The 22,564-nt window shown below is 38.9% G+C and overlaps 2 protein-coding genes across 13 annotated transcripts in view; one reads left to right on the forward strand and one right to left on the reverse strand.

Annotated features, from left to right (window-relative positions):
• Window positions 1-13,699, forward strand: part of GARNL3 (GTPase activating Rap/RanGAP domain like 3) — a 58,992-nt gene extending 45,293 nt beyond the window's left edge. For 8 of the 10 annotated variants that reach the window (XM_074924142.1, XM_074924143.1, XM_074924145.1 and 5 more), the window contains 8 exons: window positions 1,917-1,983; window positions 3,995-4,102; window positions 4,541-4,659; window positions 5,087-5,222; window positions 6,329-6,538; window positions 6,851-6,962; window positions 7,686-7,838; window positions 8,245-13,699. In XM_074924142.1, coding sequence (XP_074780243.1) covers window positions 1,917-1,983; window positions 3,995-4,102; window positions 4,541-4,659; window positions 5,087-5,222; window positions 6,329-6,538; window positions 6,851-6,962; window positions 7,686-7,838; window positions 8,245-8,329 — 990 coding nt within the window. In that variant the 3' untranslated portion in view covers window positions 8,330-13,699. Of the gene's footprint in view, window positions 1-1,916; window positions 1,984-3,994; window positions 4,103-4,540; window positions 4,660-5,086; window positions 5,223-6,328; window positions 6,539-6,850; window positions 6,963-7,685 lie in introns of all 10 variants that reach the window. The other 2 variants (XR_012634945.1, XM_074924148.1) reach the window with 2 other exon arrangements.
• A 976-nt stretch (window positions 13,700-14,675) lies between these two features.
• SLC2A8 (solute carrier family 2 member 8) lies at window positions 14,676-22,486 on the reverse strand. 3 transcript variants are annotated; one of them, XM_074924152.1, is made up of 10 exons: window positions 22,206-22,399; window positions 21,895-22,054; window positions 20,967-21,173; window positions 18,816-18,915; window positions 18,455-18,666; window positions 17,583-17,726; window positions 16,901-17,009; window positions 16,005-16,178; window positions 15,225-15,370; window positions 14,676-15,024 (listed from the first exon to the last, which is right to left on the reverse strand). In XM_074924152.1, the coding sequence occupies exons 1-10, from the start codon at window positions 22,262-22,264 to the stop codon at window positions 14,887-14,889; spliced, it is 1,449 nt and encodes a 482-aa protein (XP_074780253.1). In that variant the 5' UTR covers window positions 22,265-22,399; the 3' UTR covers window positions 14,676-14,886. The 3 variants fall into 3 exon arrangements, with proteins under 3 accessions (XP_074780253.1, XP_074780255.1, XP_074780254.1); XM_074924154.1 differs by lacking the exon at window positions 22,206-22,399 and having other exon boundaries at window positions 20,967-21,169; window positions 21,895-22,000; XM_074924153.1 differs by lacking the exon at window positions 20,967-21,173 and having other exon boundaries at window positions 21,895-22,486.
• Window positions 22,487-22,564: the final 78 nt, after the last annotated feature.

The following is a 22,564-nucleotide window of genomic DNA, read 5'->3' on the forward strand; positions in this document are numbered from 1 at the left end:
CACGCTGAACATAATTTCTTGCAGACTTAGTGCATCCTGTGCTGATCTCCTGGGAGTGTAATGTGTAGAGATCCTCATGTCTCTTACCTTTCACTTCTATAACCTCTGCTTTAGGATACTCTGAGATATTTGTTCCTTTTGGGATACATGATAATAATCACTCCCAAGAAAGGTAAGTACAAGGTATGACACATTAGGAAAGAGCCTGTGTTTCAGGCTCTGGAATATTGCTGTCGGCATAAATTAATTTTTCTCCTTTCTTAGTCAATAGTTTGCTTTTTGCTTTTTCTTTGTGGTCTCAGTGTTTTATTGTTTAAGAAATTGCAGCAAAATAACTTCAGTTGTTGGCCACCAGTATCTCATTCAGATTTGCCTGTTTGCATGTACTAAGGGTAAAATATTTACACGTGGTTTTTAATTTTATTTAAGAAACTGCTGCACAGTCAACTAGTAAATTAACTGAATCTTTCTTGCTAGGATATAGGGTTGGGATTTAAGCACATTCCTTGATCTTCAGAAGAGAACTTTGGTATTTCCTGCTGCTGGGAACATGATCTTCATCATCTCTGAAAATCAGATAATTTTAATTGTTTCTAAATATGAATGTGGATGTATAACTTTAGACAGAAAATATTTTGCACAGTTAATGTCTTTGTTGTTGTTAACTGACTCTTCCTCATAACACGATAAGGGACTACTCTTTTCATTTTATGATTCTTGTTGATAGGTTATTTTCTTTTTAAATCGTCTGTATTTTTATTCAGATCTGATGATGAAGAGGTTTGGTACTCCTAGCATGGGCAATACAGTGTAAGATTCACAGCACTGGAAATCTGTCTTAATCTGGATGAGGAAGAATTACAAGTAAAGAATGGGGATGGAGAAGTACCCCACCATCCCTCCACCACTCCAACCCGTTCCTCTTCTACCTGGGAATCCTTATTTCCTTGAGAACACAAAGCAGACAATTAATATGAACTGAGCCAGTGATTTTTGTGATGTTGAAATGGGACACCAAATTATTTCCATGGGTAACAGAGCAGAAGTGGCGTTCAGTCACTTCAAAGGATAGGTCAAAACGCATTTGGTATAAACATATAAACTTCAAGGTCTGTTTAACAGTTCTTGATTTCAAGGTCTGTTTAACAGTTCTTGATTTATACAGTAATTTTAAATCAGGAGGTGAACATCTAGCTTATTGTAAAAAGGAAAGTCAAAGAACTGCTGTTCATGGAATCAGTTTCCAACCCCTCTCCATACCCAGGTAGTAAATGTTGTGGTCTGGGAAGCATTTGTATAATGAATCTTACATATGTCATTAATAAGGTCTCATTTCCTGAACAGATACCCTACTTTTTATGACTGTTCTGGGTCTTTTAATCTAACTGTAGAAGACAAATAACAGAGTTGAAATATGAGAATTTACGTAACCTAAGCTATGTAAAAAATACTGTGGATTATCCAGCACTGGTTCTCAGTTTCTAAATTCAGCCTATTCAGTAATCCTTAAGTACATCCCTGTTGACCTCTGTAAATGTTTTTGGTTTTAAACCAGTAATTGGTGCATCTGATCTTTCTGTTAGTCATGATGTGCAATGGAGCTTTTTGGATTTCACTTTCTGGAAAGAATATTTATCTTTAGCATATCATGTTGATTCACAGCTGTACTGAAATCACTCCATTTCCCAAAATTTGTATTGCCAAATAAGTTATGGAACTTTTTAGTGCTTTATACTGTGGGTGTGGTATTGAATATTCAGTACTGTACAGAAAAATTACTTTTTCTTCGTCTTTCTTTCCTTTGTTCAGTAGTTGTGCACACCTCCAACTGATTGTATTGCTTGTTAGTCAAAACCTGCTTGTAATAACCTCAGTATCCTCTGCTTGTTCTTTGCCCTTTCCCATTATCATTGCAGGTTAATTTTGTTGCAGCTATTGATGTATATGAAGATGGCGAAGCTGGTCTCCTGTTGTGTTATAATTGTAAGTATTTAGGGAAGACCAAAAATGGTAATACCTCAATTTGCATATGTAATTCTTTTTTCATTGACGTCTAGATCCGTATTTTAAAATAAATTTCAGTGTTTCATGGAAAGTTTTTCAATATATGTTCTTCTGAATTTAAATGCATCTTAGAGAGACTAGAAATTGAAGGATTCTTTTATTGCAGGGTATGCTGAATTTAGACATATTAGCTGTTAGGTTTTAATGTCAGGTATATAGGTGTGTATCTATATATTTAATAGATGTTACCACCTTACAAAAATCCTGTTTCTTCAGATCTAGCTCATTCTTTAGGTAGTTACACACTTACTAGGTGTTTTCAAGACATGTACAATTTAGCATTCCACCCCTTTTTCCTGTGTGCTGTCCCATTCTCTCTTTGTGCTTTTTCTTCTGCCTACCTCTTGGCACTGTTGCATTATTTCATTGTAATTCTCTCAATCTTTTATAAAACAGCCTTGGATATAACACACATGTGCTCTTCTCTGCAGTACACAGGTACTTTTTCTTCCAATCCTCATGAAAATAGAAGCTCTTAGCATGAAGCAGCCTTTATGAGGCAATGCTGAAGGACAAGGCACAGCTTTCTCTGTTGCAGAAGGCATGTCCTGTTTGCCTCTTCAAAGTAAACATTGATGGAGACAGAGTAAATACACCTGTGTTCAGCGCTGGCTATCAGATTGATACCACAGAGCTAGTTTAAAGTGTTCTAAGCTATGTCTTTCTACGCTCTGTGAGGCCTTATTAATTCTGGTAGCTTGCTAAGTGAACCTGGTTCTGATTCACTTAGCACTGGTTCAGAACTAAAAAGCTATCTGACAGAGCATAATGAATTCCCACCTGTATGCCTGCACAGAATCAGTTCCCCTTGCTGAGCCAAAGCTAACAAACTTAGCTGATCTTTAAGTTACAGTAAAGGTGCTGCACAGGCTTGCAGCAGCTTGAATTCCTATTTCTAGGACAGTCACAGGGAAACCTGCATTTGTTCTTTAGAGAGTTTTATAATTCTGAAAGTATCATCATAGAACAAATATAAAACCACAAGATTTGATAGTGTCCTAAGATTGTATTTAGAAAAAGGTCTGTAATACATTTCTGGATATAAACCTTGATTCAGCCTAAGGACATCAATTATATCAATTAAGGAAGAAAATAGAATTTTGCCTAAAAAAAGAGACAAGAGCTTGGTAGCAGCACGTGTTTGAGGGGGTTGTACATGTTTACCTGGAGCCCTCAATACATTCATATGAGCTTGGCAAGAAAAAAAGATAATTACAATTGATTCTCATCTTTAAGCTTTTTTTTGTTTGCTGATGTGAATTCTCAAGTCCTGAAATTTAATAGATGTTTGATCATCACTAGTGCATGTGTTTAAAGAAAAACCTCTTGGAAGTGGAAGGTTAAGTTCCCATTACCTAGATCTGTGAAATTAAAAATTCAAAATTGCATTGCCAATAAGAATCTGTATAAGCCAGCATTCATGTCTGACTCGTGAAAAGACTGTTAATTAATTTCAGAATCAGTGGACTTACAGCAGCTAAAAAGTAGGTTCACAAGTTATATAATTAATCAAATCTTTGTGTCTGTAGTATCCTGTGTGTCTAACAGTCTTCAAAAACGTAAACTGTGCTAGCATATGGCTGCTTGAAGAGCAGAGAGGTACAGTTCTGCTGATACTGCTTTTTGAGTTTTTCTTGCCTATTCCTTTATCCATAGACAAGGTAAGGAACTGGTATCTGTGGAAGTGGAGTAATGCTTACTTTGTGAAATATGACAACTAATTAAAATATAGGTCTTTTATTTTGTTCTTTCAAATGCTGTGTTCGCAGAGGAAGCACACTTCCCTTATCAGTTTAGATATAAAGGGACTTCCTACAGAAATGCTTGATTGTGTATATAATGCCCACATCTGCAAAATCTGCTATGAAGTTTGTGTTTGTTGCTTGCAGTGTTAGGTGATGGATGCTGCTTTTTTCTGTTTTTGTTACAGATGTTTGCCAGTACAGAAAGGTATATCCTTTCAATGGAGGTTCTCCATTGATCCAGCCATCAGCTTATGACTTCCACTTCAGCTGGAATCAAGTTCCTTATGCTGTTGGTAAGAAAATATCTCTTTTACTAGGTGGCTGTTTTTTTCATTACTATTTATGCTTGCACTTGGCTGTAAGTGGAATTACAGTATGTGTGCTAGGAAGAAGCATGTTACATTCACAATGCCACTTCAGTTAAGTTTCTGCCTGTGATAATTTTATAAAGTGGAGCCTTGGTGCCAAGTTCTTCCTTTGATGAACTTTTTTTTCCTTTCCTCGTTTTCTGTTTTTCATTTTCCATTCAGTCTACATTCTGCCAGGCATGGAGAGTAAAGTTTTCTTCAGGCTTGATGTAACTCAATGTCCATCAGTGTGTTACACAACCCTTTTCATAGGAAATAGAGATGCCAGAAGAGGTCAGATACTCAAGAACGTTTTCATGGAGCACCCAAGAAACATCTACATTAACCATTTTTCCTTGCCAAATAATTTTTGTTTCATTGCAGTCTGTGCTTTCCCTTATATCCTTGCCTTCACTACTGATTCCATTGAGATCCGATTAGTGGTGAATGGGAACTTAGTCCACACAGCAGTTGTGCCTGAGCTTCAACTTGTAGCATCAAGGGTAAGACACAGTAAAATCATGTTTGATTACTTCTGTGATATGTTGGGATCTAATTCACATAAAAAGTTGCTGCAGCCAAAAACCAAACAAACCAAAACTGAAACATGTGGTACTTAATTAGTGGTAACTGTTCATCTGTGTGCTCTTAGTTTATATCAAGTACAAAGAGAATCAGAATTGATCTCACTGTCCTTTATTGATCACAGTAATGCAGATCTGAGATGTTTGACTGTTTATGGGGCAAATGCTATCCCCAACATCACAGATGTTCCCTCCACTTACAGTGGGATAAGCTTCCCATGACCAACCCTCGTTGACTTAGCAGCAATAGTGGCAATAGAACATAGTGGACAAACATTTGAGCTCTTACTCAGAAGATGGTTAAGAAAGTCTCACTGTACTAATGTTGAGTTATTTGTCATTTCAGTCAGATATTTATTTTAAAGCTACTGCTGCAGTAAGTGGATCATCTGACAGCAGCTCTAAGGAAATGAGTTCAAGGAGTTCTCCTCAAACACCAACAGCTTATGAAATGCCAGAATGTCCTCTTTCTTCTTTAGAAGGTAACATGGTTTCCAGGCAGTGTGAATAATGATCTCTGATCATTCCAAGAGCTGTCACATCTCAGTGCAGCTGATCTTTAGTAAGATGAAATTGATCAGGTAAAAGATTTTGAGTTCCTAGCTGAGAGTCTGGAGGATATTTTCTATTTATCCACAGGTATGAAGCACCCGGCTGAGCTTTTGCCCCATAGTATTTTCTGAATGCATGGTAGCACTGTTTTGAAGAAATCCTTTCTTAGGAGGAGAGGAAATAAGATTCAGTACCTTTGGCAATATGGCCAAGATTAATAATGCAAAAATAGGTATAAAATTATGGGAAAATTTGAGATATCACATACATCATTCCTTTCATTTAAAAAAAGCTAAACTACTACTGAATGCTTAAAGCTCTTTCGAAAACCAAAAGGAAGAAGTTCTACCTCGGAAGAGTTTGCTCAGTCAATTCAGTATAACATGATCTTTGAACAGTCTATAGGGGAACAAGGGGAATGGAGAAACAAGGGAACATCAACTAGATGAAGCAAGATAGATGTTTATCTTCCTCACTTAAATCTGCTTCTGCACTGTTGGCAGAAGGGGAAAGGAGAAATGAATCATAATTTCATCTTTTACAAGGCAGTGCTATTTGATGGTAAGTTGTGGGGTTTTTTTCTAGGAATTAGCAAAACGTTTAGTATTTTATGTCACCTAAGAAGAGAAGCCATAATTTAAACCACTTGGGATCCAGGCTCCAATATAATTGCAACATATTAAAATACATGGGGAATATTACACAGTGCAGTGTTACAGTGTAATAGTCAGAATACCAGGGACACATAAATTTACTTCCTGGTTCCACTGCTGGTTCATCACATCGCCGAGAGTCAATCTTCTTTTTCCCCTCTAAGTCAAATTGCAAGTCTGTGCACAGTGGTTGTATTTCTTCCTCCTCCTTAGCCTGTTTGTATTGAAAGATCTCTGGGGCAAGAAGGGTCTTTGTTATTTGGATTAAAAAGCACCCAGCACAACAAGTATAACTTTCCTGTATAACCTTGTGTTTGGAAGTATTAAGAACTGATTTTGCTGTGAAAGTGTAACATTCTTTTTTTTTTCCTTCTCTGTTTCAGGTGAAGTTCCTTGCAAAAATCTGTACAAAATTCCTCTCAGTAATCTGGTTGGGCGAAGCATTGAACGACCTCTGAAGTCACCTTTGGCTCCCAAGGTCATCACTACTACAACATCCAGTAGCATTGCTTCTCTTCCAGTTATTCACTCACTATCCTTATCTCGTATGGAAATTAAAGAAATTGCAAGCAGAACACGTAAAGAATTGCTGGGTAAACTCTCCTCATTCAGTGTACATATCAATTGCTAAGTATCTAATTTCTAATCTTTGGACCATCACAGTCAGATTTGTAACATGCAACCAGTATTCATAAATAAGTAGTGTAAACAAACAAATGAAACGCTGAGAAAAACATTATTTGCAAATAGTCTAGCCAGGGTCTGATCACATACAAGGTGACCATATTCTAAGCCAGGCAGAAGCTATTTAGTTAACAGTGGAAACCAGCAACAAGATACCTTAGCTATTTCGTGAATGCTTTATTTTCTGTTGAGAGTGTTAAGTCTTTTATTCCTTTGTTGAGGTCTTTTGGATGAGCCTATACCCAAGACAGAAAGTGCACAGAAGCAAAAAAAGGTTCCTCGAAGACAGTCAGACCCCAAGCAGGGAGCAGTAAGATCAACTAGTAGTGACAGGTAAATATACTGGCTTCAGAAAAGAACCTAACTTAGACTGTAAATGTTTTCAGAATTGATTGTTCATGCTTATCTCAGTTGGCGTGGGACTGACTGAGACCCTTGTATACCAATGTGGATTTGATGCTAATGTGTTGAAGTACCTGAATAATGTAAGTACTGAAGTAGTTACACTTTTGCTAAAGACATGTAATGAGCAAAGCAAGACTAAATGGGATTCTGTGGGGACCTGCTGCCATTGAGCCTGTTGTAGGATTTGGACTGCTAAATCTGCACTGTGCAGACTTGCTTGCTGTTTTCGTCATAGGCTTTTGTGTGGCTATTTCTAGAATAAATTTTGCAAAGAAACACCATAGCATTTGTCTGCTTGGCTCTGTTTACCTGACCCTGCTGCCATTCTCTTGTTTGCACTGTTTTCATAACCTATGTTTATGTAGAGTGGCAGCAGAATTCAGCCAAGATAAAATAGACTGAGATTAACAAAACAAACATCTTCTGCAATGTAAAACCATATTTGATTTATTTTGCTATTTGGAAATTATTTGGATGAACAGCTTCATTGACATTGCCTTTTGATAATTTTCAGCCAAGTAAAACAGAGAAACACACTTTTAATGGTCTGTCTTGTCTTGAGGATAACTTGATTGAATCTAGAAATAGCCATTGATCCTACTTGCCCTGATCTGTGTATTTTTTTTGTAACTTTTGTTTTCCTCTTTGCAGGATAATCTCAAGCTCTTTTGAAAGCTATTCTGAAGGACGTCATCTCTCCACTAGTTCAGATCCCGACACTTTATCAAACAGGGAGGAGAGCTCACCATCTAGCTATCCATTTCAGCCCATTTCTTTATATGATGAAGACATCATTGATTTGAAGTGAAGAGAGTCTTAAAACCTTTCTTCCTTAACTTCACATTTTCTTACAACTCTGTGAGCTCTATGGGAATGTCACAAACACTGCTTGTAGTGGTAAAATGTGGCGGAAGTATTGGTGATTAATCTTTATAGAACCCATGTTGTTCTGGCTATCTCAGCCTGATTTGGTGATGCTTATATCTTTGACATAGGTATGTTTTCTTTTCTCAGTTAATAAACCATTACTTTTTGTGCCATTCTAACAGTAAGTAATCAATGAGAGATTTAGGCTGAAACTGAAATAAGAAGTAATACTTGTTCTGAGCTTCTTCTCATTTGAAGTACCTGACATGAGTTGTTTTACAACAGTGTATGTTATGTGGGAAGAGGAATTTTATAACATAAATCACTCATTTTGATTTTTCAGTCTTTTAAAAAACCAAACCAAACAAAACAACAACAAGAAAAGGCTTGCAGGCATGGTCTTTCCAAACAGTGCAGTCAGTCCTTGAAATGATGCAGCTGTGGTATGTTCACTGAAGAATCAAGGATATTCTGTAAAGATCAGGTAAGATACGAAGATGCTGCTTTCGTTGCTCTGGCCTGTCCATGCACATTTTTTAGAGAAACTTGAAAACTGTTTTTGCATTAAGAGTCCTTGAGCAGAGGGACTTTTTATAGAAAACACACTTTCAAAATATTCCTTACGAATTGGAAGTAAAATCCAACCAACCAACCAAAACCCCACCCAACTGTGTTTCTTAATCTACTGTAAAACTACAGCTTTTCATGTTACAAGCAGAAGAGCCAACCCCTGGTTTTCTTTCTGAATGCACAGATCCCTATGCAGGCATAAGCATTAGCTGCTGTCTGCTCTTGCACCAACGGTGTAATTCGTTATTCCCGCTAATCATATTTTTCTAACTGGATTCAGACTGAAGTGTCACTGCTAAGAAGCTAATTTTCTATGATGAAATAGTCATCTTAGATCTTTTGTTATGTTAAAGGACAGGGTTTCTTGTTTAAAGCTTGATGATTTTTTAACCCCTTCCTCTATGCCAAAAATCAATTTTAAACAATTTTGAAATGGTTTTGTTCAGGGGGGTTTTGTTCGCTTTTTTTTTTTTTTCATTAAAGAAAGTGTGATGCTTCTAGGCTTTTTATCTATGAAGATTTTAGCTTTATTAGCAAGTATTTCTTGTTCTATGTGTCGAATATTTCCATATCTTTGATTTTATGTCATAATACCACTCATGTTATGATTTCACTTTCTCCAGGCATGACCATCTGGAGATGTGTGCCTTTTGCTTCAGTCTCTCTGAATGTAAAACTGTTTTTGCAAAAATATTTTTTTCCCAGTTTATTGTAGATAATGGCTCAATTGTTCCACCTAAGAAAATATGCAAAGCCTTATCTGAAAGGATCATTTCTTATGCTTAACTGGAGTGGGCAGACAAGGAATGAAGCAATATTTTCAACAGCAATTAATCTAGGACCAGAAGCAGTATTAACCAGTGGCTATTATTTCAGTATTTTTGCACCCATAGATGTGTGGGGTGAACCTTAATAAGCATTTAAAAGTGCGTGCCAGCTCACAGTCTTTGCAAGAGCTTGTAATTCTTTTTGAGAATATTATTTCCAGAGACTGTGTTAATTTACCCTGTTTTATTCATCTGGGCAGCTAAGGTTTTAAAAACAACAACAAAAAAATCAATCTGAAAATATCACGTGGTGCTTATTCTCCTGGAAATTATAAATGCTCTTACCGAACCCACTTTAGGAAACACTGGATGCACTTAGGTAATTTTAGAAAGCAAAAGCACCGCCTTTCTCCATAAACATATTTCTTGATGTAATATTTAATTCCTGTTATGTGTTTTTGTAGTCTACCAGTCTCTTGCAAAACTGGAGCTTTAGTTAAAATACAAATTTGGCTGGAAACTTTGCTTTGCACTGTTAGGGTATCAGATTTTAAATATATTGCAGAAATTCATCTGTGTTATTCTAGCACAATTTAACGTAACTAAACCATAGTAAAATAGCAGTTGAAGCAATATATGGAGATTTAAAAACCTGTTTTGAAGAACCTGAAAACATATTTAGGTATCCTGAATGACCAGCCTTAGAGATGGAGCACTAGGAAGATGAAGAAGAATGAGGAAATCTTGACAGAAAGCTTGACGACTGGTTATGATGGTAGTCAGGGTGCATGTAGATGTGGCATGTGCATTGTAACAGAGACATGATTATTGAAAGAGGACCTGTAAAGCAAGAGTTACTTTCTTTAACCAGAACCACAGTATTGCCATAAAGGTAAGAGAATGTCTGTGTGTGTGAGAACTTTTGAATGTCTGTAATCACAGCATTGATGACATCTAGCAAATACAAACAAACAGCAAAAGGGCTGTAAGGAGTATGTATTAAATTTGATTGCTTAAGCTAGATAAAACCACATCAGATTAGCTTCATGGTATTTATCTGGAACAGGATGTTGGTATAGTTTGAAGAGGGAAACCCAGCAACTGCCCTCCCCACCACCACAACCCACCTAAATTTTATGCTTTAGCTTGACTTACTGAGTCAGGTGCAAGCTGTTACAGAGGTCACAAAGGGAACTATTATTAAACCTAACAGACTATTATTCATACAGGACAGGAAGGATCTGCACTGTGGAAAAAAATTACCTGTCCTCATTCCTAATGTATGCAGTAAGTGCCTTAACAAGGCTGCCACTTCTTGAGTTTTTGCTTCTATAATTAATCAGCATGTCTTGCAGGGATGTAGGGATAATATTAAACCTAGCAAAATAAGTTTGGAGAGATCAGGCAACATCAGTTTATGTGACATTTAGAGATGGTAGCTGAGGCTTTAGGGTCACACATACCTACTTACTATGGGAGAGCAGCCCAGAGTATAGGTAGAAATCAGAAAACATGGTAATAATATTCCAATTTTGTTTGATATAAGCCACAAGAACCAAATTCTGTGAAGGCCATTATCACATTTATTGTATCAAAAGACAAAATATCACACCATAATGTGAAATTGCTGGTACAGCTGGACAAATATCCACTGTACAAGGATGTGGTTTCTGTGGGCTCCTTAGCAGTCTCATCAAACCATGATGAGTTACTTGCCTCTTAGTGTGCTGAGTTGGCATCCTCTGAACTAGCTTCTAGCTGTTGTATCTCTCAAAATATTCTTAGATCCCTACCATTCAGACTGCTAATTAAAATTAAAACAAAAGAAAACTGGTGGTATTGATACATAAGTTCTTGTGCATCATTTATAAAGGGCAAGATTTTTATAAATCTATGCAACCTCGCATACTTCACACCGGTGTCAGATGACAAGACCTCTTGGAAGGTGGCTGGGATGGACAGATGAACTGTCGTTTGCTCCAGCCTCAGGGCCATGTTGTTGCCCCTCTGCTTTCCCAGCATGTGACTGCATCTACTCATTAAAATGTAGAAAGTAGTCTTGGGCACAAATTGCAGCCATGTCCACCCTAAGCAAAACCTTCCTACTTCCACACCTTATGTTAAAGCTGCCTTTAGCCTGCATTCTTGGTGTTGGCTGACCATTTCATGATTGAGAGAAAAGATAATCTTTGAATCTACAGCTGTGTAAGATCAGTGGTGGGCTAATAGAGATGAATACTGAAAAATTTTGCTGCAGGTGGATGAAAGAAATTCTTTCTGTGAAGGAAAAATTGTTAACAACTTGAACACTTCCTCTCAAGCTAAGCTCAACTGAAGGTTCATTCTGGACTAAGTTTCTGAAAGAAATGTTTTCTATGCCAGCATGCTGGATTTGTTGGAGGAGGAGAGGCTCTTAACCCCTTCTGGCTAATGGTATTGTCACCACTTCAGCACTGTGCCTTAGTCTGACTAAATTACAGGAGTACCATTTACTTTGGTGCAAGCATCAGACTGTACAGGCAGTTAATTTAGAATGTACTTAGGCCTCCTCACCAGCATGGGTAATAATGCATGGACTCACAGCATAGTTGAGGTTGGATCACTGCAGATCATCTAGTCCAGTACCCACCCCCCCACCCCCCCCAAAACAGCCTTAGTACCATGTTGTTGCATTTTTCAGTCTGTTCAAAATGGGGATGCAACATTTTGAGCTACCCCATCATCTTTGTCCTGCATCTGCATTACAGCTCTGAAATGTGACTAGGACTGGAGAGCCCTGAGGTGCGTGAGCTACATTAATTCCTTCACACGTGTAATATGCAGCTCAAGGCTGAGGCTTTGAGGACCCCTTCCCAAGGTCTAGAGTTTGGGCTTTAAGAACAGTTGCAGACAAAAAATCATTTTTGTCCAGCTTTTTCTTCTAGTGGCAATGCAATACACATGAATTTTATAAATGTTTGAAAGTAACAAAACACTTCCTTCTAAGGAGAGCTAAAACGACCTGTATGTAATTTGAAAGGGTTAGGTGCTATTGGTGGTAGTGAGAGACACTCAGACTGAATGGATGTATGGATGCTTTCAGTTCCCTGGTTTGTGAGGAACAAAGTAGGGCCTGTTCTGATCACAATCCTGGTTTAGGACTGGTTTTTTTTTGGTTTGGTTTGGTTTCTTGGGGCGGGGGTTGGGGGTGGTGTGGTTTTGTTTGGGGTTTGGGTTTTTGGTTGGTTTTGGTTTTTGCAGTGCAAAACATACAGGATGCAAGTGGCACCCAGAAAGCAGGTTTGCTATCTGCCTTCATGGGACTATTTCTATACATTTGCAAGCAACTGACTGGTAGATTCAAGTTAAAAATATGTAATTTTAGTACTAGGCCAGTCAACTGAATAAATGTAAATAGTTCTTAATAGGGCAGGGAACAGGTAAGCACCCACATGAAATCTAACACTATTACATAACCAGTTGCATATGGTCAAGGGTGCTGCTCCTGACATTTACTTTCTGCTGTTCTGTGTGTATTTGACTAAGCTGTGGATTCAAGTTCATGCAGGTTTTCCTAAAGGTGTGGGTCTGTAACTCGTGCTTGCAGCCGCAGCAGCTTTCCCAGAGCTGTTGGCTTAGTCTGCCTTTCAGAGATAGAACCCTTTGGGTTTGGATTTGGTTTTTAATATATATACATACATATGTGTATATATGTGTATATATTTGTAACTTCTACCACAAGTTTTAAGGTATTAAAAGCCCTAAACATATAGAGGAATCTAAAGTAATGTAATCTTATGGGGGAAGGGGGAATCCCATCTGCAAGTGATAAGGTATTCCAAAACCATTTTTGTTGCCTTCTGTGTATGGAAAGGAATACCATACTATTGTTATTATTAACAATTTGATGTCATGGTTCATACACAGTGCTTGCTAATTCTGTTGAAGCAGTATAAGCAGACTTAGCCTGATTTTATAGCAGAATAAATTACACCCTGAGAACCTAATATTAACAATATGGGAAAGTTCATAGGACAGTATGCAGCAAACATCTGTACTTGCATGCAGGTTAGAACGTATTTTCACTCTTGCTAGTTGAGCACAGCAACTTCAACAGCCTGTATGTATACTGCCTAGCTGCTTCACTGTGCTGCTGACCTGCAACTGACTGACTCCTGTTTGCTACTGGGAATCATGATATTAGCACATGATTTGAAGAGAATATGAAAATATTATTTTCAGCATATTTATTTATAGCTCTATTAGGTATTTATCTGGTTGATTGGAAAATGTTATGTCTCTAAAGGTTTATGCAAAAAGTGTTACCAGCTTGGAATGTCAGTTTTAACTAAGTCTTTGAATGTTAGCAGACTGCTTTTGTAATTTAATAATTGCATATTGTTACAACTGTTGCTACATTTGTGATCAAAAACTCTACCACTTGTCTTAAACGCTGATGTATTACCATTGGTTTTAATGTCATGTGATAGTGTGTATGGTTTGTGGTTCAGATGTGACATCCAAATAGAAACAGCCCTGTCACTCACAGCTGGAACTGGCTTAAGTGCCATTTATCACCTTTGTGAAGGAGTAACAGATGATTTATTCCTTCATATGTAATGAACCATAAATTTGACCTCCATTCTTTCTTTCACACATGCAGAACTAATGGCTTTTCCAAATTTGGTTCACCAGACAAGAAACTGAAGACAGAAGCAAGTACTATTGTAGACCGCTCTGGATTACTGTTTCCATTTGAGTTCTGTAGAAATTTTGTTTCAGAGATGTCATTCATTTACGTGCTGTATCATACACGTGAGATTGGTGTTTTGTGTCTTAAGCCTTACCCACCTTTGACAAAAACTATAATCTAGCATTGGTTTGTGGTTCCAGGTATCTTCTGGGCTTTTGGAGACCCCTTAAATTAAAACTACAAAAGATACAGTTTTTCTCCTTTTCTGGCTAAGAGCGTATCCTTGCTGTCTCCAAGACCTTGAAATTCCTTTTGAAAAAACAGTGGTCCTTCCTGAATTCTAAAATACATTCTCCTAAGAGCTACAATCCTTCTTGAAATTTAAATGCATTAGCTGACTTGATGGCAATAGGAAAAATAATGCTGACTTAACATGAGCACCCATGAAAGCCAAGCATTCACCTCCAGCTGGGACCAAGATTTACTCCAGTCAGGCATCTCAGAATAGCAGCAGCAACACAAAGGTGGAGCACTGCAGTCTAACGTTAACCAGGCTACACCATCCATTCCTTCACTGTACCTTTCCCTTATGGCACGTTAAAGTGGAGCTCGGAAATTTAGTTTGTTTATTTACAAAATTAGATCTTAATTTACATCTGGCCAATACATTTAACATTCTCACTTGGCCATTATAGTCAGTCTCACCAGGTGAAAAAGAACACAGGAATCTTAAGAGAGAGAGTTGCATCCAAGACCCACACATGAGAGGTTTACTACAGGGAATATGCAGAATTGTATGCAGATTCCCATAGATTTTTTTTTAAAAAAAACAGAGTTCAAATTTTACAAAGTTCACTGAAATTATCTGATAACAAATTTAGGAACTGAGACGTCTGCCAGGTGATGTAGTGAGTTTCAACCACAGTATCGTAATTCATGATATGAAGGTTTCATATCAGTGTTAAAAGCCTTAGGCTTAAGATCTTCTGAAGTAGGTCTCAATTTGTTCCAGGGTCTGTCCTTTTGTTTCAGGAACATAAAAGGCTGTAAAAGTTACATTGAGGCAGCAGAAGGCAGAGAAGAGCCAGAACGTGCCATAGGATGTTAAGAAACCCTGAGAGAGGGGAAACAATAAAAAACACATTATTACAACAAAACCCACATTATTACAAGACAACCCATGTTACTGCAGCTCACTACTGTACAACTACAGTTCTGTATTGCCAGAGAAGACTGGCTCAAGGTTCTCTCAGGAGCATATTTAATAAATTGCCCTATGGAAAGAAACTTCAGATTGTAATTTACGATGCTTACTATTAAATCATTAAATTCTTTGGTTACCAAGAAGGCCATAACCCAGTTTGTTAACACACAAGCACCACTCAATATGCCTCTAGCTTTAAGCGGGAAGATTTCAGATATCACCAGCCATGGAACAGGACCCCAGCCAAGGGCAAAACCTGTAATTACAAACAGGAGAGAATAAATGCAAGTACTCAGTAAAGGGAAGGCTGAATGATGCCCAAGTTAGTCAAGTAAGGGAGATGAAGTTTTCACTCAAGATTCTTGGACGATTCCAGTAAAACAGTACCTCTACCAGAAGGAGAGAAAGTAAGTTATTTTAGGGCAGCATCATAAATGCTACCACATTTTACATCAGATTAATAACAAAAGTATTCTGACAAGCAGAACTTCTTGCCAGGAAGTCTCTGAAGTGGCAAGTTTAAAAACTGACCTTGTTTCTAACTGCTGCTGCCTTGTACCATCACATAATTCAGTGTGGCTCAGACGCTAACAAAGATTGTTTTTTTCCATTAATGACTGTAAAGCAGTTTAACCTAGGCAATTACTACTTACTATTAGCACAAGGAGATATAAATTCATTTTCCAGAGAATTGGCTTAACTAAGCTGCTAGCTCTATCACCAGGGCTGTGAACGCTCAGCCCAACTTTGCACTGTACACTGAAAAAGTCTGTCAAAGACATAACTCACTTCTATTCATCAATAATCTGACAAAAATGGAACAAAAATGTCACATTAATCAGAAAGCTTGAATTTTGTGCAATGGCTGCTTAAAAGCCTGTTCCACTTACCAGCAACAAAGAGCCCTAGGCTCACTACTGCAAGCCAGGATATGCTGCTTTCTGTTCCTGGGGATGCTGCATTTAGAGCAAACCACACATCAGGATTTGATGAGTTGTTTCGATTTGGAAGGACCATTTTAAAGTAAAGCCCAAACAACGCCGTACTGAGAGCCATGATTGTCCCTGTAAAGTAAGCAAATAAACAAGTTGTCACTGGTTGCCACTTGGGTATTAGAGGCAGAACATAGCTGGTCAGCCAAATATAAGTTATGCTGGCCCTCACAGAAGTATTTCTTCAAAAGATAATGTTCTTGGAAATAAACACTGGCCTTGACAGGAGTGAAAGATGCTAGACAAACATTCTGAATGCTAGCCAAACAATATAGTCTTGACAGCAGTCATTACTATTGAGTGTGCAGCACAACTACATCACACAGCATTAGTTTTATTTAGCACACTTACTGGTAAAGTTAAGATTTTTAACTTGTGTAACTCAACACCCCAATGCACCATGAAAATAGCAGCAGCCACAGAGAAATTACTTTGAAATAGCTATTTGTCTATAACTTGGGTATGAGAATGTATCCTGACACTAAATCTTACTAAGCAGAAAAAACATAGTAGTAAGAACTGTCTCAGTGACATAGCCATTTCAAAATAAAAACTGGTCTGGTGAGAAGACAAGAAGATAGCTATATGTAGTTTCAAGGGGTTCCACCTACAATGTATATATAACATGATAGCTTCCTCTTATGAGTTTAAGTCTATCTTACACTAAATTATAAATGTAAAGCAAACCACTTAAAAATGCATAAATTGCAATACTTAATTCCCCCAACAGTTAAGACACTTTGGTACTATATATTAAGTTTTCTTACTGAACAAAATTCAGTAACATGTTTTACCAGATATGTAAAGCAGCACTTTTCGTCCAGTTTTATCTATGATAAGTGCAGCCACAGCAGTGAAACATACTTGTATGGAACCCACAACAACAGAAGCCATTCTGCTGTCCTGAAATAAAGTAAGAAGTAATGAGAACTTCAAGGCTGTTAAGAGGATCACTTATCAAGCATTACAAATGCATTTTTTTCTTGAATCTGAAAGAAGACAAAGTATGCCAGAGAAATTAATGGTGGGGAGAAACAAGGAGACAACGGGGGGGGGGGGGGGGGGAGACACCGCCAATTTACACAACATACTAGTGTCTTAATAAAGTTTAAAATAAGACAACTTATTCCTAGAGTTTCACTTTCTCTGAAACACTGCATTTTCAACTCTAATAAAAAAGATTTATATAGGAATATTCCTATAATAGGAATTTCTGTCAGAGTACCAGACCAGCAAAACACAAAATACTTCCCCTCCAAAAACCAGAACATTCGGGTATGCCAGAGTAGCACAGTCAAGAGGGTATCTAGAGCCCAAAGCAAAAAAAGCCCACTAAAACCCAAATCCTGTTATTTATGACACAGGCAGGATGATTATTGGGTCAGTTTCTTACGTGTTTTAGATTTATTATAGCAGTGGCTAAGCTGAAACTAATAAATATAGACATTTGTCAGTTTGGAAACACACCCTGATTACCTTGAAGTCTGCATCTTCAAAGATGGTTTCTGCATAAAACATAACTGCATTAATGCCTGTTACTTGCTGGAAGAACATTAGAGCCACACCAATAAGAAGTGGCCTGTAGATTGAGGGATTCTTAAATTCAGAGAGATTCAGTCCCTGTTAAAAAGATTGAGCAATGATTTGGTGAAAAATTTCATCTTTTAAATCAAAGAACAAAACCACCAACAACAAAAAAAACCTCCTAAGAACATTTCAATCTGTTCAAACTCAGTAAGTTTGCCACCCCGCCCTTTAGCAAAACTAAGTGCCTTAGCAGTAAAAATGTTTACATTTGAAGTATCTGAGAACTCCAGAAAAGCATGTTCCCCTTTTTTCTGGCTCTAGAGACAGAAATTGACAGTACTTTGTAGAGAAAGTTAACATGAATGAATCCACAGTTTGCAGAAACCAAGCTTTAAGTAAGACCTGCCTATTTAAGCACACATCTCTAAGAGGCTAAATGATGCTTTTAGAGACACAAAAGAAAAATGCAACACAAACAATGGGAAATCAGTGTTAGAGGTGTTGAACAATCCCACAAAACTGCTAAATAAAGCAAAACACTACATAGTTGTCACATAATTAACAAGATCACAAGCCCAACTGCTACCCCTGTACACTGATGGCATCCAACAGTGACAGCAGTCGCAGCTGAAAGGTAGAAGGAAAAAGATTCAAAGAATCTCACTTGTTTTCTATCATTTGTATGAGGGAACAGGTTTGGACCACCATTCATAGGAAAGGCTATTAACTAAGCTTTGTTAAAACCCTTTAAACTACACTATATGCTTTCAGATGTCATTTCCACACAAAAAGTTTTTTAAGAATAATCAGCTTCTCATCACCTCTTCCTGAACACTAGCCTCAATCTGCGTGCATTCCCAGTCATGGTCGGCGTGTGGTCCCCGCAGGAAGCGCAAAGCAGCTATGGCTTCCGAGCGCTTGTTCTGATTCAGCAGAAATCTCGGCGTTTCGGGCATAAAGGACATAAAAAATAGCATTATGCAGGGTGGGAAAGAACACAACACTGCCAGCCAGCGCCATTTTAGTGTTAATCCTGGGTAACAAAAAGGAAAGAAAGAGAACTATGAACATCAATCAGCTGTACAAACAAAATAATATTATTCAATTATCCAATTATTCAGTGTAGTTCTTTCATTACATGTACTAACACTTTTTTGTAACCTAGAGCCCTAACCCCAATACCTGCAATGTAAGCTCCCAGTATGCCAGTCACCACCATCAACTGAACGCAAGAGCCAAGCATACCACGGACTTTGGGATGAGATACTTCAGATATATACACCTAAAACACAGGAAGAAAACATTTAATAATTACTTCTAATTTTGGATCAAGAACTTGATAAGTGATTCATTTCTCAAAACATGCAGGCATATTTCCTAGCAACCCCCCTCCTTAAAAAAAATGGAGTGAGGGGAAAAGTAACATCTCAGAAATGTATACTGACATTATGAAAAACCATGGAAAAAAGGGAGGACCTAAGCCAGAAGAATGCTGATGCAGTATCAGAATCCCAAAGGTGAAAAAACTTACATTAAGCCATATTCAACAAGAAACACATCCTCGCAAAGCAATCTAGAGCTTAGAAGGAACAGTCTTTACCTAAACACGGAGCCCAAACCACATGTAAAACTGCCTGCAGTTTTAAGTTTTTAATTCAACATGAAGAGTGCAAATTATTTCATTCTCCGTGAAGTTCAAAACTGACAGCTCGTCTTAACACAGACTGTATAAACAGCATGCCACCTCATCCAATACTTGGGACTGACTTAAAACTTTTCAGCTATTTTTTAATATGTTGACCCCAAGTCAATACAGAATCAACTTGGTTCGAAAAGACCTTGAAGATCATCCAGTCCAACTATCAGCCTAACACTGGCAGTTCCCAACTCCCCCAGATCTCTCAGCGCTGGCTCAGCCCGACTCTTCAACCCCCCCAGAGATCCCGAGGACGCCCCCCCTGCCCTGGGCAGCCCATTCCAACGCCCAACAGCCCCTTCTGCACAGAAATCCTTCCTCAGAGCCAGCCTGACCCTGCCCTGGGCAGCTTGAGGCCATTCCCTCTGGGCCTGGCGCTGGTTCCTTGGCTCAAGAGACTCATCCCCCCTCTCTGCAACCTCCCTTCAGGTAGTTGTGGAGGGCCATGAGGTCTCCCCCAGAGACAGTTAGCTGTACACATAACAAAAGAAATCCCTCTTACTTGTACATACAAATATTTCTAAAGTTACAGTTCTTACTTTTTCTGGAAGGAAAATAAGTAATCTTTATTTCAAGAATAATTTACAGCTACAAAAACTTGATGTTACATACGACACACTCCTCCCTCATCGCTGCAGTCACATAGATCTTTTACTGTTGGCTGTGGGTTAAGGCCTTTACATATGGGACCTTACAGCTCAGTTCCATGAAACAAAAACAGTCATTTGTAAAGCAGATAGAACTCCTCCAAAGACATTAACACAACAGACTAAGCAACCAAGCTTCCAACAACAAAGTTGCACAAGATTATCATTTAGACCCTACCTACCACTCTGAATCTTTTTCAGATTTTATTTTTATCTAGACTGATAAAGAACAAGCATTTATTCCATACTTTTTTACTTCTTATCCTTTGATTTCTTGTTTGCATCTCACTTCAAAAGCTAGAAATGCTGGAACCATCAGAAAAGAAACAAACTTGAATTGTAGATGGTTTATTTCACACTACTACCTATTCAGCTAGACCCAAAAGGTCAAATAATACCAGAGAAGACAGACAACAACAGAATGAATTATCTCTATTTCCCTACTGCACATATATTCCTGAATGCATGGGAAAAGTTAATATTCTGAAGGTAACAGTTAAACGGAATCAGAAGGTGCTACTTGACATTACTCCAGGATGACTGAGCAGCCATAGTTTATTTGCAAAACCAAGACTATTAGAAGCCTCTGGTAATAAGAAAAAAAAAAAAATACAATCCTCCCCTAATGTTATATATGAGGAATTTGAAGAGATAATTATTACCAGACCACAGCAGAACACAAACAGAAACAATCAAATAAAGGACTAATAATCTGTAAGATCACATCACCGTATCAGGAATGCACAGTACAGAACTGTCACTAGAAGAAACAAAATTTGTTTTATTTATGTTTTCTTCATGATTAAAAACAAACAAAATATGTTTCTATAAAAATCAGTTTCTTCCAAATCTGCAAACTGCCTTAGCTACAGTTACTCAGTTACTTCACCCAAGCCTCCTATAATACTGCTATGGAAAAAGAAACAAAAACTCCACAGACGAGAAAGCAATCAACACATGCACACACCTCCAGAAAAACATCTTACTTACCGGAACAACAAGTGAAGTAATTCCACTGGCTAAGCCTGTCAGCATTCGTCCAAAATAAAGCATCCAAACATTCTGAGCAGATATAATAACTATATATCCAAAAACATATGGTACTGAGCACAGCATTAGACTCAGCTTTCTCCCAACTTTATCCACAAGATAGCCTCCTAGTATTCCTCCGGCAGCAGCTCCTAATGTTACTACTGACTTCAAAAAACAAGTGAAAAAAAAAAAATCATACGTATATAGGAATAAATATAAGAACAAATAACAGACAGCAATTTCTTTTAAAATTTTGAAAACTGAATAGCACCTTCTAAAAAAATAGGCAAGAGTATGCAGATGTTTTGAAAAACAAAACATTTTTTTAATCAAAACATAGTCAGCCACCATTGAACAGGAAGTGATTTTCATATTGCACGCTCTTTCAGTGAAGAAAAAAAGCAGCAGTAACTGTTTCTTAAACTGTCTGGAAAGCTGTCCAATTACAAACAGGTCTTTCAAACTGTTTTAAAGCCCTGAACAGTTTCTTGTCTTGACTAACCTGAAGCTCAGCCTGTATCCAAAATGCAAATATTCCCTATGTTGATCGACTGCACTAATTAGTTTAAAAGTTTGTTTTATGTGGTTCCTTAACAGGTTCAACTGAGAAACATGAGAATGGTTAGAAGACATTTTAGCACCAAAAATTAGTCCAAATAATAGGCCTGCTTCTTAATATGCTGAGTTATCAGAGCATAACAGTGCTGTTACTAAGGAAGAATTCGAATCAATAACTGATTTTAGAGGGAAAAAAAAGGATTTCATTATTAAGACACGCATTTACTCTCGTTCTTAAGAGGGGTAAAATCCCATCCTGTAAGCAGCACCTTCACGACCTGCGCTTTCAAATGAACTCACATAGTGGTAATGCATCCTAGAGACTTACCCCAAACCACGAGGCTTGATTGCTGTCCAATCTTAGTTCAGGATCGCTGCTTTTCCTCAGCTCCGGAATAACAGGTGAGCTATATCCTAGCACAAAGCCAAAGCTCAGCGGCCCCAGGACAGCGGCGAACGTGGCCAGGTACAACTTCTCGTTCCGCACTCTGAGGCAAAAGAGGCCGACAAGGATCCCGCCGCCCTCACCTCCCGCTTCCGACCCCTTACAAGCGCCGGTAACGCGCGGGCGGGCCTGGAAGCGGGCCCGACCCCGAGGCCGCCTCGGCCGCGCCACTCCCGCACCGCCCCCGCGCTCACCTGCGGTCGGAGCCCGGCGCGGGGCCGCCCAGCAGGTACCGAGACTCCTCCGCCGCCATGTCCCTCCCGCGGGCAGCGCCTCGGCACGGCCCAGCCCTTCCCCGCCGGCAGCGCCGCCAGCCACGCGCCCGGCCGCGGCCTCCGTCCAGGCGGGACGGGCAGCGGGAGGGGGGACGGGACCGGCGGGGGCTGGGGCACCGGCGCGGGGACCGGCTCTCGAGCGCGGGCTCGGCCGCCGCCCCCAGCAGCCGCGGCCGAGCGGAAGCGGCCGGCGCCCGCAGCGCAGTGATGACGTCCGGCGGCGCGCCGGAAGCCGCCTGGGCACGGCGGGCAGCGGGGTCCGGCAGCGCCTTTCCCCC

This window comes from Athene noctua, chromosome 20 (assembly GCF_965140245.1).
Source record: "Athene noctua chromosome 20, bAthNoc1.hap1.1, whole genome shotgun sequence".
NCBI classification, from domain to species: Eukaryota; Metazoa; Chordata; class Aves; order Strigiformes; family Strigidae; genus Athene; species Athene noctua.

What these genes read in the sequence shown, in the direction of transcription:
- SLC2A8 (XM_074924152.1), bottom strand. Translation starts at nt 22,264, where the DNA reads ATGGCGGCGGAGGAGTCTCGGTACCTGCTGGGCGGCCCCGCGCCGGGC. An exon ending in ACTGGGAGCTTACATTGCAG is followed by an intron (nt 18,667 to 18,815) that starts GTATTGGGGTTA and finishes TTTGTTACCCAG; the next exon opens with GATTAACACTAAAATGGCGC. An exon ending in CCTAGGGCTCTTTGTTGCTG is followed by an intron (nt 15,371 to 16,004) that starts GTAAGTGGAACA and finishes TTGTAATTACAG; the next exon opens with GTTTTGCCCTTGGCTGGGGT.